We start from the raw sequence: 17,415 nt of genomic DNA, 5'->3' as shown, positions 1-17,415 counted from the left end.
TGACATAAGCAGAAGCTTCTGTTTGAAAGATTCCAGTGGTAAAATGTTAGATGCAATTTGTCTAATGAATAGCAGCTATGAAATTGAGCCTTACAGTGATAAAGAAATTGTAAACTTTTGCATATTTAGTGTATGCCAGAATAAATTTACAGAATACCTCTACATTTTTAAATTTTATAGTTTATGCAAGCTTTTTAAGTTTTAAATATTTGAACTTTCTTTCCTCACATTTTTTCCTATGTTTAAAGTTGTTTTGGTTGGGCCATATGTTTTGTTTCATGAGAAGTCTGCAAATATGTTAAAGTGGCACAGCGGCCACCAGATGGTGATATTGCATCAGAAATGTGATACCTTTGCCAGGTCTCTTACTACGGGAGCACCTGGGTTAAAAACCAAGTAACATACCGTGAGTGATGGACTGATGATTGACGTGGAGTTTGTTGGAGCCTGGCTCCAAAGTTGTAGGTGTTTGTATAGATCAGTGTGCAGGTGAATACCGATGTGACCAAAAGATCTCTGCTCTTTAAAACAGCAGTTGCTGCCTTTTCCAAGTGGAATAAAGTACAGTGAGTGTTCAGGACTGGAAGTAATTAGGGTCAGCAAAACTGAATTATCTTTTGGGTTAGCAAGTTCAGAAATTTTTTTTCATAGTTGTGTTTTTGTAAGAAGATCAGGGTAAATTAAGTTTAAGTTAAAAGTTTATGTCTGAAACCTTGAGTTACACTATTACATTTGTTGATTTTTATTTTTAAGGTAAAGAAAGACAAACATGTGATGTCACAGCTCAAATGGTTCTTGTATGTTGCTGGAGAAGCATGAAGGAAGTATCTCTGCTCTTAGGGACACTGTGTAAACTTTTGCCTTCACATGCTACATCTGAACCTTCAGATGGGTTAATTACTGTAGAACAGGTAGGGAAGTGAATTTTATAATAAAACCTTCACTTTCTTTTGCGGTGGGAAGGGAGGGAAGGCAGTTTCCAGAAAATTTTTTTCTTAAATGTACATTCTGAATGGGAAAAGTTATTTTTATTGCCATGTTCTTCCCATGGTTTTCTTGTGGTTTTTTTTATACTTGGTTAACAGTCTGCTTTTTGATGAAGTGGTATTCAGAAGGCATAGCTATAGTAGTAACAGATAAGTGAAGAATTACACATAGCTAACAAACTCAAGGAACATTCATTCTAATTGTATTGGGTTATTTGTAAGATGTATGCTGTGTTTAGGGATACCAACACCTGCCTGCCTGCCTCTCTGTCTCTCTCTCTCTCTCTCAGTATATATTAATCATTAATAGAGTTGCTAAAAATCTTCTAAACTGACTTCATATTCAAAGTGTCTTTTGTTTCATTTTGAACTCTGGATGTTGGGATTTTATTTAAAGCTCTTCATTAATTGAACTTCATAATCAATAACTCTGAAAGTCAAACATGCTGACTAGTCACAGTCTTGACCTCTGTAGGAGACTGAGTTATGAGTAATTTGTATGTAATGTGACTCTTTTTTCTCCAATTTTTTTGATTTAAGAGATCAGAAATATTAATATGCCTTCTGGGTCTCTTGTAGAATGTTGACTGCAGTGTTTACAAGAAATTAGATTACCACAGGCATTTATTTGGGAAATACTTTGTGTTTATTAAATTCTGTTTTTTAATTGATGACCTTTTCATTTCCATATGGTTTCAGAAAAACCAGTCTCTACATGGAAGATTGAAATATGCAAGACTTACTACTCTTTAACCTCTCTTTCTTTCCAACAGAAAATACTTACTTAGTTTTTCCTTAGGTGTTAGAACTTTCCCTCTTAAAATAAATAAAAGTATAACGTACTGCAGATCTTATTTCTTATGTTATCTAATGTTGTGGTGCCATGGAAATAATGTTAGTATCTTTATTCTTGAATTGTCTCTAGCTTTCATGTTTTCATCTGGTTAACAGCTGTGCTTGCGCTGTTGCAGAGGTCTGGACAGTAGATGAGAGAACAGATATGCATTTCCACCATTAAGTTCCTTAATCTGCTCCAAGTCAAAAAGGAACTGGTATTTTAGAATGAGTCAGCTACAACTGTAGCATCTCTATCTTTATGTAGAAAGCAAACATTAGTAGTTGCTTTTTCAGAAATGCTATGTTATTAAGCAAAATACCTTCTTTTCCTATAGACGTCTCATTAGATTCTTTATGCTTCTGATGTCTTCCTGTAAAACAGAATGTCTGCGTTCTAATTTGAAGAATGCAAATTGATGAGAAGTCAGTTCAAAATCCTGATTTTCCTCAGGCCTGTGAGGAAATACACAAGGAAATACAATTTGGCTGAAAGTATAACAAATATTATAGGAAAAAGTGTGGGCATTTTCTCTGCACTTTTTGTAACAGGCATTACCCTATCGTTAAAAAAAAAAAAAAAGAGAGGGGATTTCATCATAAATGACTAGAAGTGTCAATACCAGAACTGTTGTGGCTTCAGTGTTGAGAAATAAGAAAATTGGATTTTGGTATCATATGCATGTAGAGCTTTCCCTTAAAGTTGCCCGTTCTTTTCTTTATTCTTTAAGTATTAAAAGAGATTTAAGAATACAGAGGGGGAAAACTTGAGAGAAACCTTTATCATATTGCCTTGAGTCGGCTAAGTAATTGTTGAGAAAAATCTGGTAGCACCACTTGGCCATTCTATGTCATCCTGTTGCAAAGCCTTCCTCGTCTTGTACCTTGTTTCGTGTCTAGATCAGTAACTGTTAAATTGTACCTCATAGTATCAGTGTTGTCACAATTTATTCAGACAAAAGATCACAGTGAGTGTTGAATTTGCACATAGTCCTTTGATTATTTTTGCCCCCTTTTTTAATTGAGCATGCAAATGAAAAGACAGCATCTCTGGCGCTGGTCCACATTACGAAATGGGACAACAGAACTGTGCTTCTTGGTAGGCAGTGGTGTTAGCTGGCTGCTTGTGGCACTAATTCTTGATTCCTCTTTGTAGCTGTTAACGCTGTCTGTTGTGGTATGTACCTATGTAGGAGAAGTCGGCAGAAAGGCAGCTCATTTGATACTTTTTGTTTGTGTGTGTGTTACTAGGAAGTTGGGACAATATAAAATTTGCACTTTCCTCGTCTGTCGTGGTTTAACCCCAGCCAGCAGCTAAGCACCAGGCAGCTGCTCACTCACCTCCCTCACAGTGGGATGGGGGAGAGAATCGGAAGAGTAAAAGTGAGAAAACTCGTGGGCTGAGATAAAGACAGTTTAATAGGTAAAGCAAAAGCCACGCATGCAAGCAAAGCAAAACAAGGAATCCGTTCACCACTTCCCATGGGCAGGCAGGTGTTCAGCCATCTCCAGGAAAGCAGGGCTCCATCACGCCTAACAGTGACTTGGGAAGACAAACACCATCACTCCGAACATCCCTCCCTTCCTCCTTCTTCCCCCCAGCTTTATATGCTGATCATGACATCATATGGTCTGGAAGATCCCTTGGGTCAGTTGGGGTCGGCTGTCCCAGCTGTGTCCCCTCCCACGTCCTTGTGCCCCCGCAGCCTCCTCGCTGGTGGGGTGGGGTGAGAAGCAGAAGAGGCCTTGACTCTGTGTAAGCCCTGCTCAGCAGTAACGAAAACATCCCTGTGGATTTAGCAACACTGTTTTCAGCACAAATCCAAAACATAGCCCCATACTAGCTACTATGAAGAAAATTAATTCTATCCCAGCCAAAACCAGCACATTGTCTTTTAAGTACGAGATTGGGTTTGCATGGCATTTAAATGCCACTGTGTGCACTGATTATAACATCTTCAGCTCTTCGGTATGGAGATGCCAATGTGACACCCATTTACAAGAAGGGTAAGAGGGAGGATCAGGGGAACTACAGGCCTGTCAGCCTGACCTTGGTACCAGGGAAGATTATGGAGCGGTTCATCTTGAGTGCGCTCACGTGGCATGTGCAGGACAACCAGGGAATCAGGCCCAGCCAGCATGGGTTTACGAAAGGCAGGTCCTGCTTGACCAGCCTGATCTCCTTCTATGACCGGGTGACCCATCTAGTGGATGAGGGGAAGGCTGTGGATGTTGTCTACCTGGACTTCAGTAAGGCCTTTGACACTGTCTCTCATCATGGCATGCTCCTTGAGAAGCTGGTGGCTTATGGCTTGGACAAGTGTACTCTTCACTGGGTGAAAAACTGGCTGGATGGACAAGCCCAGAGGGTTGTGGTGAATGGAGTTAAATCCAGTTGGCGGCAGGTCACAAGTGGTGTTCCCCAGGGCTCGGTGTTGGGCCCCGTTCTGTTTAATATCTTTATCGATGATTTGGATGAGGGGATTGAGTGCACCCTCAGCAAGTTTGCAGAAGACACCAAGTTGGGAGGCAGGGTCGATCTGCTCAAGGGTAGGAAGGCTCTACAGAGAGATCTGGACAGGCTGGATTGATGGGACTGAGGCCAATTATATGAAGTTCAACAAGGCCAAGTGCCGGGTCCTGCACTTGGGTCACAGCAACCCCATGCAGCGCTACAGGCTTGGGGAAGAGTGGCTGGAAAGCTGCCCAGCAGAAAAAGACCTGGGGGTGCTGATTGACAGGCGGCTGAATATGAGCCAGCAGTGTGCCCAGGTGGCCAAGAAGGCCAACGGCATCCTGGCCTGCATCAGAAATAGTGTGGCCAGCAGGAGCAGGGAGGTGATTGTTCCCCTGTACTCGGCACTGGTGAGGCCGCACCTCGAGTCCTGTGTTCAGTTTTGGGCCCCTCACTACAGGAAAGACATTGAGGTGCTGGAGCGTGTCCAGAGAAGGGCAACCAAGTTGGTGAGGGGCCTGGAGCACAAGTCTTATGAGGAGCAGCTGAGAGAACTGGGGTTGATTAGCCTGGAGAAAAGGAGGCTGAGGGGAGACCTTATCGCTCTCTACAACTACCTGAAGGGGGTTGTAGTGAGGTGGGTGCTGGTCTCTTCTGTCAGGTGGCTGGAGATGGGACGAGAGGAAATGGCCTCAAGTCGCGGCAGGGGAGGTTTAGATTGGATATTAGGAGAAATCCCTTTCCTGAAAGGGTTGTAAGACATTGGAGTAGGCTGCCCAGGGAAGTGGTTGAGTCATCATCCCTGGAGGTATTAAAAAAAGCATGTAGACAAGGGACTTCAGGACATGGTTTAGTGGGCATGATTGATGGTTGGACTCGATGATTTTGAAGGTCTTTTCCAACCTAAACGATTCTATGATCTATGTGTGTATAGAGGAGTCTCAAAATACTGTATTTGAACTGGTAGTCTTCAAAGCCTAAGCCATTTTGTGATGCCTGCTTTGCCTTTAAAAAATAGACATAGGAATTGCCTAGTATATCTGGAGGAATCTCTCTATTCAAATACATATTCTACCTTTTATTCTCCATCTGACCTTTAAAGTCCAGAGATGGCAGGCTCAAAGCTTTGCCTGTTAAGACAATCAATAAAACCAGTATCATATCCTAGTAACCACCATGTAATCAACAAAATGATACCTAATGAATGTTGATTTTGTTACATGACCTGCAAATCAGACAGGAGACAATGCTCGAAGCCTGGAGGAAATTTTAGCTCTTCCTCAAACTCCTGTTTATCTCGCCTGTGAAGTTTCAAGATGATTTTGGGAGATAAGCTTGCCAGAACTGTGTACCAAAGTGAAAAGAGACAGCAGAAGTAGAGACAGTACTGTCCCAGTGCCAGGGTCTCTGTGTTAACCCAACAATCAGAGAGAGCTTTTGTGGTGGAACGTTCAAGTACACGGAAGACTTTTAAGTACCCACAACCCTCAGTACAGACAACACTCAATAGTGTTACTTATTTGTGCCACCAGTGCAAAAGCGTGGCTCCCATTGCTGCTTTGGAGTTTGTTCTATTCAATGAAGAATTTAAAACAAACAGACAAAAACCCCAAACCCACCAAAAAACCACCTCTCCACAGTTCTTAATGTAATCAGTCTATCTCTTCTGGAGTTCAGTATAGTTGGCAATAGTTCACTAGCTACTAGTTGTTTCTAACTGTGAGATGCTTTTGCAGTCCTTTATGGGTTTAAAGCCATCTTCTCCTAATGGTTTGAAAAAAATACCCTGTAGAATGTAGAACCCTACTTTAGTGGCATCTTATTGCCAGGAGAATAACATATGGAGGCACAAATGTACCAACTGTTTCTCAGAGCACTTTTGGAAGCTCTTGTAAACAATTTGTCTTGAATACTGAGATTCTTTGTCTCAGCAGCAGGCATGGTGCTGTAAATGGTTGATTGTTGCATTAGTAAGACTAACCTGTTGTACTCTAGGTTTTTGATGAAGATGATCAAATATATTTAAGATATTTGCTTGCTACTCCATATTTGAATATTTTAACTTGAACCAGGGTGTTATTTCCTGTGCAAACTTTTCTTACAGTTGCTGTGCATCTTTGTGGTGTTCTAGAAAATGTGAATTACTTGACTTGTTCTCCATCCTTACATATGAAATGCTGGTTTTATGATACAGGAAAGCTGGACGCTTATGGATGGCACGATGCTGTTAGATAAGAATCAATCCTTACGCACTTGCCTCAGGAACAGTCCTATGTCATTTGCGAGAACTGAGTTATGGCAGTGCTTTTTCTCTTTTTCTTCAGACTCTAGCCTATGAGTGGAAATGAATGTATCAGAGTTCAATTTGAAGTAAGCTTGTAGTCAATGTGGCTGTTGCGAAAAGCTCAGAAATATAAACAGTGAAATTGAAAGTTACGTAACACTCCCCCCCCCCCCCCCCCCCCCCCCCCCAAGGAAAAAATTCCACATGAATTATTCTAAAAATGTAAGGGTGGTGGTGGAACAGGACAGTAATTTGATTTGCATGTGTATGGTTTTCTTGGTTTGGTTTTGTTTACACACCTGGAGAGTTGGTCTCTCTGTGGGTCAGTTCCTCCTGAAAAAAGGGCGCTTACTCCTGCTTTTGGGCTAGAAAGCTGAAACCCCGTAGGTACATAAACTAGCTTAAAATCCACTCAGAGGAGTAACTGTTTTAGCTCAAATATCTCGAATTATTGTTTGTTTCACATTAGGTGGGTTATAGCTGCAGGAAATAGTAAGTAGACTTAGTCTCCAATTTTATTTTTTTTTAATTATTGTAATCTCATTGCTTGGGTAATATGAATTACTTAACAGTAGGGTGGAAAACCGTATAGCTAGATATGACATTAACTTCTCTGACATCTTATTTACTTGTCAGACTATTAAAGTATGTTATTTTATAAACAACACAATAAGCAGAATTTTCTTAGAACCTTGACATGATTTTATGCTTGGTTTTATATAAAAGCTTTGAAGAACCTTCTGCTGAAGAAGTCTTAGGAAATACTCCTGAAGAAAATTTTGCATAATAGAATTAAGTATATGCGATGTGCTTTAAACAAATTATATTGGAAGTTTGACTTAGATGTTGAAAGTTGATGAAAATTAGAAAAAAAAATAAAAAAGCATTCCTTTCTGTAGAAAGAGATTGTGTGGAATTGTAAGCTTCCAAACAGCTTTAAAAACTTCGTATCCTAGTAGATCTCTAGAAAGTAACTGTTGGTGAAAGTTTAATTATAGCATTTATCTTTTTGAGACTTTTAAATGTATCTCCAATTACTACATACATACAACACCTTTTTTTATTTTAAAATTGTTTCTAGTAGTCAAAGCAATTATGCAGAATCCTAGAGCCTCAAAAATAGCTAAGGTAGATTTGTTTCCCTTTGGCACAATTTTTGAAGTTTGAATTTATCTTTTTCAGATATTTTTGTAGATGTTTGTTTCTGCTGTTATGCGTTAGTAGATATTTTCTTTGGGATTTTAGGTAAGAGTGAAGGCAAACAAGAAGCATTCTATGTTTGTTTCCTCTGCAAATCAGAGTTGTCCCTTTCTCTTAAAATCCGAGTGTGTTCCTCTTGGACAAATAGCTAATTTTATGTCCTTTATTTTCTTGGCCTTTTTTAAGGACATAGCACTATCCCTTTAACCTGAAAATTTGAGTATAATATTTGTTATCCTTAAAGGAAGGGGTTTTTTTTATGATAGGAGTTCTAGTTGCTTTTTGCTTTTGCTAGTCAACTTTCCAACCAGGGGAGAGATTGCTGCTTTTAATAGCAGAAGTATCTTCCATATATAAATGAATTGTCTATCTATAATTTCAAATAGAGTTTTTCTTTCTTTCTTTTTTAGGTTAAAAATATTGGGGATTACTTTAAACATCATCTGCTGCAATCGAGGCACAGGGGTGCATTTGAATTGGCATACGCTGGCTTTGTGCAACTTACGGAAATGCTTTCCAGGTAGAAGATGGGCAACTTACTATGTTTTTAATAGTTTTACCAAACTCTAGCATCGATCCTGAAACTGGCTGTGCAAGCAAATCCTTGATTTCATGTGGATTTTATTCGAGTTTAGTGTGGGCATGATTATAACATTAGTTACATGACGTCTGTGACTTGGACTGTGGTACTTATGGTTAGAGATGGTGCTTAGGCATTGAAAGATGATACAGACATTTAATGCTTGCTGTATTTTTCTCCATTTCTGGCGTGTTAGTTTACTGAACAGGTCTCAAAAGCTCTTGGGAAAAGTAGGAGTGTAGAATTCTTCCCTCCCGCCCTCCCTTCCCTGGCCCTTTATGAAAATGAATGCCAGACATTTTGTTTCAGCCAGGATGTCTTCCTGGAAACTTTTATTACTTGTCACTGAGTTGTATATTCTGACATGTGGAAGACTACCTGGCAGTGCATCACAAGATGTGATATGCAATCTTTTTAACTTTTTTTTCTTTCCCCTTGTAACTTTATACTTTCTTAGAAGAAGTAAATGAGCAGAATTGTCCTGAGGTCTGGACAAGAGTGCTGGAATTTGCATTACATGCTTAGTTACCTATTTCAAGTGTTGGTAACGTTTCTTTGTGATATATAGTGATTATATCATATCCAGTTTTTAATAAGACATACCAAAATCTGACTCTGTGGGTTTTGGTGGTTTTTTTTTAAATGTAGTTTTTTTGAAAGACCAGTCAAATTTTCTATTTGAAGTACATGTATTTTCACACCAATGCCAAATTAAGTAACCAATGTTCCTCTTTTGCCCCAAGTGGGCCAGTTTGAGGCACTGATCTGTTTCTTGTTTATTTTGGGGTGTGTGGAGGAAGGAAAAAGGGGTAGTTTTGTTTATTTTGTTGTTGTTGGGGTTTTTTTGTTTGTTTTTTGTTTTTTGATTTTTTTTTTTAAAGTAAAAATAAATCTGGTGATGGAAACAGTTTTGGTGTTTTTAGTACAGGCCAGCTGCCTGACCAGGTTCACAGTGTGTCTCATGGGACAGTTTTCCCAACAGAACTGAGGGGTTGGTCTCTAGTATGGGAAGTCAGTGGGTAGCTACATATAGGTACCAGCAGTGCTGCAGAAATTGGTGTTTGACACATTCTGGCCTTCATTCTGTATGCCAGTGAGATGTTAAAGTATAAGCGATGGTTCTGTCGGTACGTTATTTTCTTTTATATGCTAGCAATCTGAGGCATTTTAAATTGGCCTGAGTAGTTTGTTGAGAGCTCACACAACCTTATTTTACACTTGATTATTTACTTAAAAAGGAAAACAAGAAACTGATGTGTGATAGTGTTCTTGCTTATCTTTTTGCCTGTCTATATACATTATATACATTTGTGTAAACGTGTTCTTTTTCTATACTATGAAAACTTGGTTCAGCAAGTTTTAAGGTGATGTATCAGATCATTGCCCAGTGGCACCCTTTTGTGCTGGCTTCTTATAAACTTCCCTGCTGGGCTAGATCTTTTCTATTTTCAGTGCTGTGAGTATTGAGAGAGCAGCTCCTACAGTGAGTGAGAAAAAGCTTGCCAAGATGAGTGACTGGAAACTTACTAACATTGACAACAGTTGAGGTGGTCCCACTTATCTGGGCAACTTCCTAGAGAAGTTGTTATATTGTCACATCAGTAGTGAATCTAATTTGAATGGGCTACAGAGCAGAGATTTTATACTTTTGATATTTCCAAGTCAAGTACAAAACATTGTTCGCTGTCTGCTGCATACTTCTGGCTGCTGTTTATAGATACTTTAGCACACTATGCACTGTTTCATTCAGTCTCCTGAATTGGATACTGCACTTGCAATAGTCTTTTTTTTAAATTAAAAAAAAAAAAAACAAAAACAAACAACCCCCACTCCAACAGCAAAATCCTTCATTCTTTTCAGTGCTTCTCTTGCAGACCTCTGATGTCATAACTTAAGACTTTCTGTATTGTTATCTAAACTTAGTTTTGTATGTGAAACTTGCTTTTTTCCAAAGGCAGAAATAAGTTCAGATAACAAAATATTAACAAGTTAAGGCACTGGTCATCTTTTGAGACATACAGTGACAAATCAAAACACGTTGTGTCAAAAGCTATTATTTTCATGTTAGGCAGCATTTCTTTGAACATTCATTAAATTAATATAGAATTCCAAATAAAATAAGCTGTTAACAGTATGGAATGCATAGAAACAAATGCTGAATATTAAAGAATGTTATCCCTAGGTATGTTGCATGTGAATATAAATGTGTTGATGTAAAAAACATTCCACGGTTAAGTTGTGCAATATACTTTAGTTTCAAAGGATTTATTCCTCCCATCAGATTGAAGAGAGTCTGGCCATCAGAGTAATACTGTTTAAAAAAAACCAAACAAACCTTTTACTACCACCAGCCTTTTTGAGGGGAGAAAGGGGGTGATCCAAACAGGTACAGCCTCATTAGCCTGTCAATATGCAGGACTATCTAGAACAAACTTTATAGGAAAGGCAAACTAAACAGCAGGAGATATAGAAAAGATATAAAACATTCTGTCAGTTCATAGCGGACTGTTTACATGACAGAGTAGCTGTTTTTCTTTGATTTTCAGTTTTTAAATTTCTTTTAAAATTTGAGGCAAATAGAGTAGAACAAATCTACCCAGACTTCAGAGAGGTTCCTGATGTTTGTTCCCTTTCCCTTTTTCTGCGATTGTATTTAATGGAGCACAATCCACTTACGAGCAGCTCTATATTATGTTGTAAAATGAAGAGCCAAGCTCAAGACAACTCTGCTTCTCTGGAAATTATTAAAACATTAAGCAGTATGTACGTAGCATTAAAAAAAAAAAAAAAAAAAAGCGCTTATATTTAAGTAATTTTCCTCTTCTGAATTAAGTTCTCCGAAACAGTTTTTTGATGATACATACTGCTTGGTATTTTTAAAGTTAAGGCATTTCAAGTAGAGCAAGCATTCCTTTGGCAAAAGCCAGTTTACAAGAACCAGAGAGCAGCGCTGTGGAAATACATTTGTTTCAATGAAAGAAGGAAAGAAGATGTTTGCCAGAAAATATGGGTCTCAAGGCTAATATTTGTATTTAAAATGAAGGAGAAAGGAGTCTGATACCAGAATAGCTAATGACTCTTTGGTTTGGTACTCCTGGGATACAGGGAGTATCTTGGGACTCTTCTCCAGAACGGGCGAGTCTCTCGGTGAATGTAGTTGCCCTGCAGGTCTGTTGATTGTTCCAGAGTCTTTCCATTTAGCCTGCTACAGCTGAGGAGCTCCACTCTGCAAGTAAATCCAAACTGGCCTACCTCTCTCCATAGCTGCCAGGCTCACGGACAGTCTTGAGGCGTGTGTACCAGAATCTATATTAAATTACTGCTGCATCCACAAATACCTGAGGAGAAAGCCTTTGTCTGGGGCACCTTATAGTAATATACAGCTTAAACATGATATCTTGTTGAACAGAATTGAACTCAAGACCTACAGAAGCATCCTTGACACTGTTAATTCATTCTAAGACCCAGTGAAAAATCTGTCACTAAGACTGTGCCAAATCCCTTTTCCATGGTTTTATGAAAGACTCCAGTTGCATATGGTCCTTCACTTTTATAGCCAAATATTTTCTTAAAACTATATGCTGGAATATTTACCATCTGAGCTTGCTTTTAGCTATACAACCCTTAAATACCAGTCTTTATAAGAACCAAGAGTAGACTTCTTTCTAGACAGAGCAATGGTATTCAAACCTGAGTTAGTGGTGAAAGAAAAATCTTTCCTCCACAGAGGTTTCTTATGAACCTGCTGAAATTTGATCTCCGTCTTGACATTTGGATATAAATTGCTGAGTCTGCTCTAAGTATGCAAGTTACCATTTCTGCTTTTCCCTGTTCATATTTCTTCTGGGGGTGTAATGCTCCCTTTGTCATGCCTGCTTAGTATTGTCAGTGGCTGCACCTTCAGAAAACCATACAGTTACAAAATAAGCAATGTTCATTTCAATGAAACAAGCAGCGTTTTTTTGGTTTTTTTTTAAAATATGTTCCTGTCATAGGCCCTGAGAAATTACAAATGCTCATTTGGTCCGATAACATGGTGGTTAGGGAAAGTACCTGGAAGCCTCTGGGCATCTGTTTTAAACTTGAATCTCCTGTAATCCTTATAAATACCCAAACAATTTCTCTGTTACAAATGGTGTTTTGCCTGTTTTGCTTCCATTATATTTGGTGAAGCTTTTCTGAGAGATCAAGTAGAACATAAAGATTTCTGGAAATCTCAAAATCATGGTGTTCCACATCTATGGCTGTAGTGCTTTGCTTCACTAAAGTTGCAGAATGCAAGGGGAAGGTTTAGGAAGAGTTATGTCATACAGCCCGATGTGTTTATTTCAGAATAATGTATTTTGAACATTTTTAAATGTTCAAATTGGAGCTTGAATTTAATTCAGTGAACACAATTTTATGTATATGCAGCAAGTTAGGACCATATCATACAGTTTTCTGGAAAACAGTAATGATAAAGAAAAACCCCATTTTGGTTTTACAAATGTTTAATCCACTATCAGTGGAAATTATTCATCTGTACCTAGTCAGTGTCAGATCTTCTGTAATATTTCTGTTGGGGAACTGGGAGTAGACCCTCCTAATTCTTTGCAGTAAACTCTGCTGCTGACTCATTTAGTTGCTGTGAGGTGACTAACTCTTTGCTTTCCCAGGCCCCTACAGTCTGTTAGGAAGACTTCTTGTAAAAGTTAAAATTTAAAAATAATTGATGGACTTTATAGTGAAATGTACTAGAATTATCACTAACTTCTCAGCAAAAGTGTAATCACAGATGTGAAGGAAAGAGTCTAAAATGGAGAGAAATAAACTGGGGTGACAGCAGAAACCTGTTCTTATGTATTGTGATGCTTGTAGGGTTGGGAAGAACACTATATAATGTAGTACAAGATAAAATGTTAAGGCACTGCTCAGTTCAAAGACTTATTAATTTTTAACTCTGTTCATATTCTCCCCCCCTTTGTTTTTTCCCTGCTTGGTGAAAGAGAGAGATAGGGGTAATGATACTGTCTCTCTGAAATTCTGAGGCCACCCAAGATTCTCTCTGCTCTGCTTTACTGCTAGAGAAGCCTCAAAACAGCACCTTTCTCAATGCACCTATATAATTTGGAAAATTTTGCTTCATTTAGAGCAGATGCTATGAAAACGAGGATGCAAGTGGAAGGACTTCATAGTTTCAGAGGAGTTGTTCTCAAAAGTAGACGTTTTCTAGGGTGATTTACACCTTGAATGTGTTTCTGAGGCTAGATTCTTGTCTCCTTATTTGTCTGAGAAGTGCTCGGGCAGTATAGAGACTACCTTTAAAAAGACTAGGAATCACATTACATATGTGAAAATAATAATACTACAGGTCTATTGAGAGAGGAAAAATGGTGAAAGAAAACCCGTTTTTCCCCAGGTAGGGACTGATTACAGTGATTGGAAACACTGAATTCTGGATATACCCATGTATAAAAAAATGCTTCTGGGCATGTGAAGTTTATGCCACAAACCACTGACATCCACGAAGGCCAAATCCAAGATTGACCCTTTGTTCTTAACACACCATTAATTTGGGATAGGAGAAAATACAGCCATATGAGTAAGGGAGAGGGGTTTAGCTTTAACTTTGGATTGCCAGGTTTTTTGTACTCATTGATACTGACCACAGAAAGGGCTTTTTGGGCATGTATGAAATTGTTAAAACCGGTAGACGGACAGACAGAAATTTGTGGAAAAACACTTACTGTACTGCATCTTAAGTAATTTGTGTATCAAGTTACTGTGTTATATTTTAATTATCAACATTATTTGTTTGATCTGGTAAAAATAATTACTCTTTCATTCTGGAAAATGACATTTGAGCTTGAGACCACCATTTTTACATTGTAAAGCTTCATTTATTCTTAAAATTCAGGGCCACCTGCTTCTTAAGACAATATTCTTCTTGCCAGACCATAAGGAGATGGAGCTGCCAAATTTAAGGGAGTAGTCATCTCCATTGCAAAGTCAATAGTCTCTAATGTTTCTAACTTTTTAAAGCAATAACTCTTTCACCTTTAAAAAAAAAAAAAGTGCCTTAGTGGGTGACTGAACAAGGTAGAATTACTTGTGGCAAGATCAAAGCAATATAGTTTTAAGGGAGTCTGAAGTTTATTGGATTTCGGTGTGTTTCTCCTCTTTCTACTACTACTGAAAGGGAAAAACCCCCTCAGTTTACTTAAGAATAAAATATTCAGTATGCTACGTAGCAACTTTTAAATATTTCCTTAATGCTTTACTTTGTGGTGTTCTGCACAACAGCAGATGTGAATATGTCTTGTGGGATATTTATTTTACTACTAAGATAACATACTGAAGAGAGATGAGCACTGTTCTTTGCATGCCTAAACTAAGACATTTAAATTCTGCTCAGTGAGGGAGGTAAGACCAGCTGCAGACATGATCAGAAGTAGTAGCTTTTGCAGTGCGTGTTGATGTGGGTGAAGAGAATTGCAAAGTAGAGTCTAGCTGCAGAGACCCACAGAGGAGATCCATGAGAAGTTTTGCGTGGTCTCAACCCTAGAATTCCATCCTCCTTGTGTACCCAAAAGTGAGCAAAGGAACATGTCCTGAAAGTAAGCAGGGGAAGCTAATTGTCAGCAACAGAAAGAGAAAAGTCAAAGAAAAGACAACTTGCCATTGGTTTCCAGAGTAATTTGATTGCTTCTGTCACATGCTTGGGGCAGGAAGCACCTTTTTTGATGCTGTGGTATGAGATGACATACCCCTTGTGAAGCCATGTTTCTCCTGCATTCTGGACTGATGATTTGCATGCTGGCTGCTGTTTTGAAGAGGTGTTGCCCTTAAAAAATGGGGAGAAGGCCTGGCAGCAGTGTAGGAAACCTGTGGTAGAAATCCTAAGGGAATTACTGAAGAGTAAGAAGTCTGCTGTGTCTTTTGCTGACCTGTCTGGCACTTCTTGTGACCTCTGTTTTCTGCATTACTAATTTTCTGTTTATTTTGTAAAAGAAGGAAAGGAGGGATTCACTACAGATTAAAGCCTCATTTGTTGTTCAGTATCAGGTTTTTAGCCTGCCTAAATTCTTGCTTTAATGAGAGGAGGTTAAAGAAGGAGATGGTAGATGTAGACCTTCCATTAGATTTTGGCTTTCACATCAGTACCTTCTGCCTTTTAGCTTTTCTTTTAAATTCTTTATTTCAGTCACCTAGGTAGAAAACTTGATTGTAGTCTTACTGTAAGGTCTCAGTACTTAATCATGAATTTAATTATAGTTTATATTTTTAGGTAAGGCAAGTCCTGCATGGCTGAGATAATTGCAGTTGTATTGACCACAGTGATTTATTCTTCTACTCTGAATCGTGTGTCAAACCAGTGTGACAGGTTTTAATAACAACATCCCATTAATAGAAATTTTCATAACAATGAATGATCCTTTTGGAACATTGACATAAGATTAAAGAGCTGGTCTTGCACACTGGATGTGGTATATTTCATTGAACTGATCAGCACCAGCAATTGAAGTAGACTTTACTTCTCCTTGTCCTTGGAAGTTCTTTGCTTTCAGGCAATGCTGTGTTTTATAACTGCAGAGGAAGAGTATTTAATGATAGGAGCGCAATTCAGGTGCTTTATCAAAAGTTTGACTGATGTAGTATTTTATAAAGAGCAGTATGTCTTGTTTTTTATTCCTTCTACTGCTTGAGAGATTTGCAGGAGTAGTTACATAATACATACTTACTGTGAGGGGCTTCAGTTTTGTTTTGTATGGCTTTAAACATAATTGTACATGTTAGTTAATGTAAGGGTCACGCATCAGCTACTGTGTGACAACAAAGATATAAATTTGTAAAGTGTCACTTCCTACACAGTGACTGATGTGCATATGTCTCTGTTTTCTTCTGCAGAACAGGATAATAGTTCTTGGCAGAAGAGAACAGTTGCAGTGCTGAAGCACAGAATCCTGTTTTCTGTTGAGTGAAATATCTTTTCCTAGTGGCACTTAATAAGTATGGTTAATACAATTTGTACCAACATTGGAAAAATGTACAATTATTTTTTTAATTTCTGTCTTCTTTCTTAAAAAAATCTGCATATATGCTTGGAGATGTTCACATATAGTAAGAAATATTTCTTAAGGTCACTAAACACTTTCTTTGACTCTGTCCTAGTTTCTTATGTATTTGTTTCATGTAGATGTAACAGTGAGAGTCTGCGCAAGATGCCAGTGCAGTGGCTAAGCGGTGTGTTAGAAGAAATTAAATCTTCGTCTACACTATGTGCAACCAGACGTAGTGCAGGAATTCCATTCTACATACAGGTACCAACTAACGTTATTAACTCTGACTTAATTTTTTTTTTTTTTTTGTCCTTTCTGGTGAATACACTTATGTATTTATTTATTTTTCTTACTTCAACCCCTTTTGGTTAAAAAGTTACTTGTCTTTATACAGACTTTTATTGCCTTTGTGCAACCAAGTTGTCACATGTTAATTAAACCACGTTTGATGCTGTTTAGCGCTGCAGTTCTATTGACTCTTGAGATTTTTGGCTTGAGGTAGATTCAGACAGCATTTCAAAAGACTGAGCTTAGGCTCTGTGTGGCCACTGTAATAATCCTGGCAAATTAATAAATTAATTCACAGATTAAGTAAGGCTCTGTTAACCATGTAACTCTGTTCTGCTTCTATGTGAAGTGGGAGAGAGGTAAAATATGAACAGACCATCATAGAATTGTAAAATGGTGGCCTAGAAAATACTACAAAGAACTTGGGAAGTCCACTCAACAGTAATAAAGGACGATCAAGTAAGAGAGTCACACTAACTGGTGTTGACTGACAGTCTCGGGTGCAATGAATGAGTAGGTTACTGAAGGCTTATATCCATGAGTGTGGGGCCATGCTCCCGCAGTCTTCCTGCTCCCCATGTTACCATCAGCTACACGCATCCCAGTCTCCAGCTTCTGCCAAGTTCAGAACTGAGGGCTGATTGGCTGGCTGGCAGTGTTTTGTCTCTGCTCAAAGTACTACCTCCTACTGAGTGTCTCACAGTAGTATGCAGCAGCTCATCTGCATCCTTGTGGGGTCGGTCACTGCA

The 17,415-nt window shown here is 38.6% G+C and overlaps 1 protein-coding gene across 4 annotated transcripts in view; it reads left to right on the top strand.

Moving 5' to 3' along the window:
* THADA (THADA armadillo repeat containing) overlaps window positions 1-17,415 on the top strand; it is a 172,253-nt gene that overhangs the window by 19,689 nt on the left and 135,149 nt on the right. For all 4 annotated transcript variants that reach the window (XR_003926238.2, XM_030034578.2, XM_041128294.1 and 1 more), the window contains exons 21-23: window positions 754-911; window positions 8,170-8,279; window positions 16,516-16,639. Coding sequence is in view for 3 of the 4 variants with exons in the window: in XM_030034578.2 (XP_029890438.1) it covers window positions 754-911; window positions 8,170-8,279; window positions 16,516-16,639 (392 nt within the window). In the remaining variant the exon portion in view is untranslated. The remainder of the gene's footprint in view (window positions 1-753; window positions 912-8,169; window positions 8,280-16,515; window positions 16,640-17,415) is intronic.

The sequence above is a fragment of the Aquila chrysaetos genome, chromosome 13 (genome assembly GCF_900496995.4).
Source record: "Aquila chrysaetos chrysaetos chromosome 13, bAquChr1.4, whole genome shotgun sequence".
Taxonomy (NCBI): domain Eukaryota; kingdom Metazoa; phylum Chordata; class Aves; order Accipitriformes; family Accipitridae; genus Aquila; species Aquila chrysaetos.
This window is presented reverse-complemented; position numbering and strand designations above follow the sequence as displayed.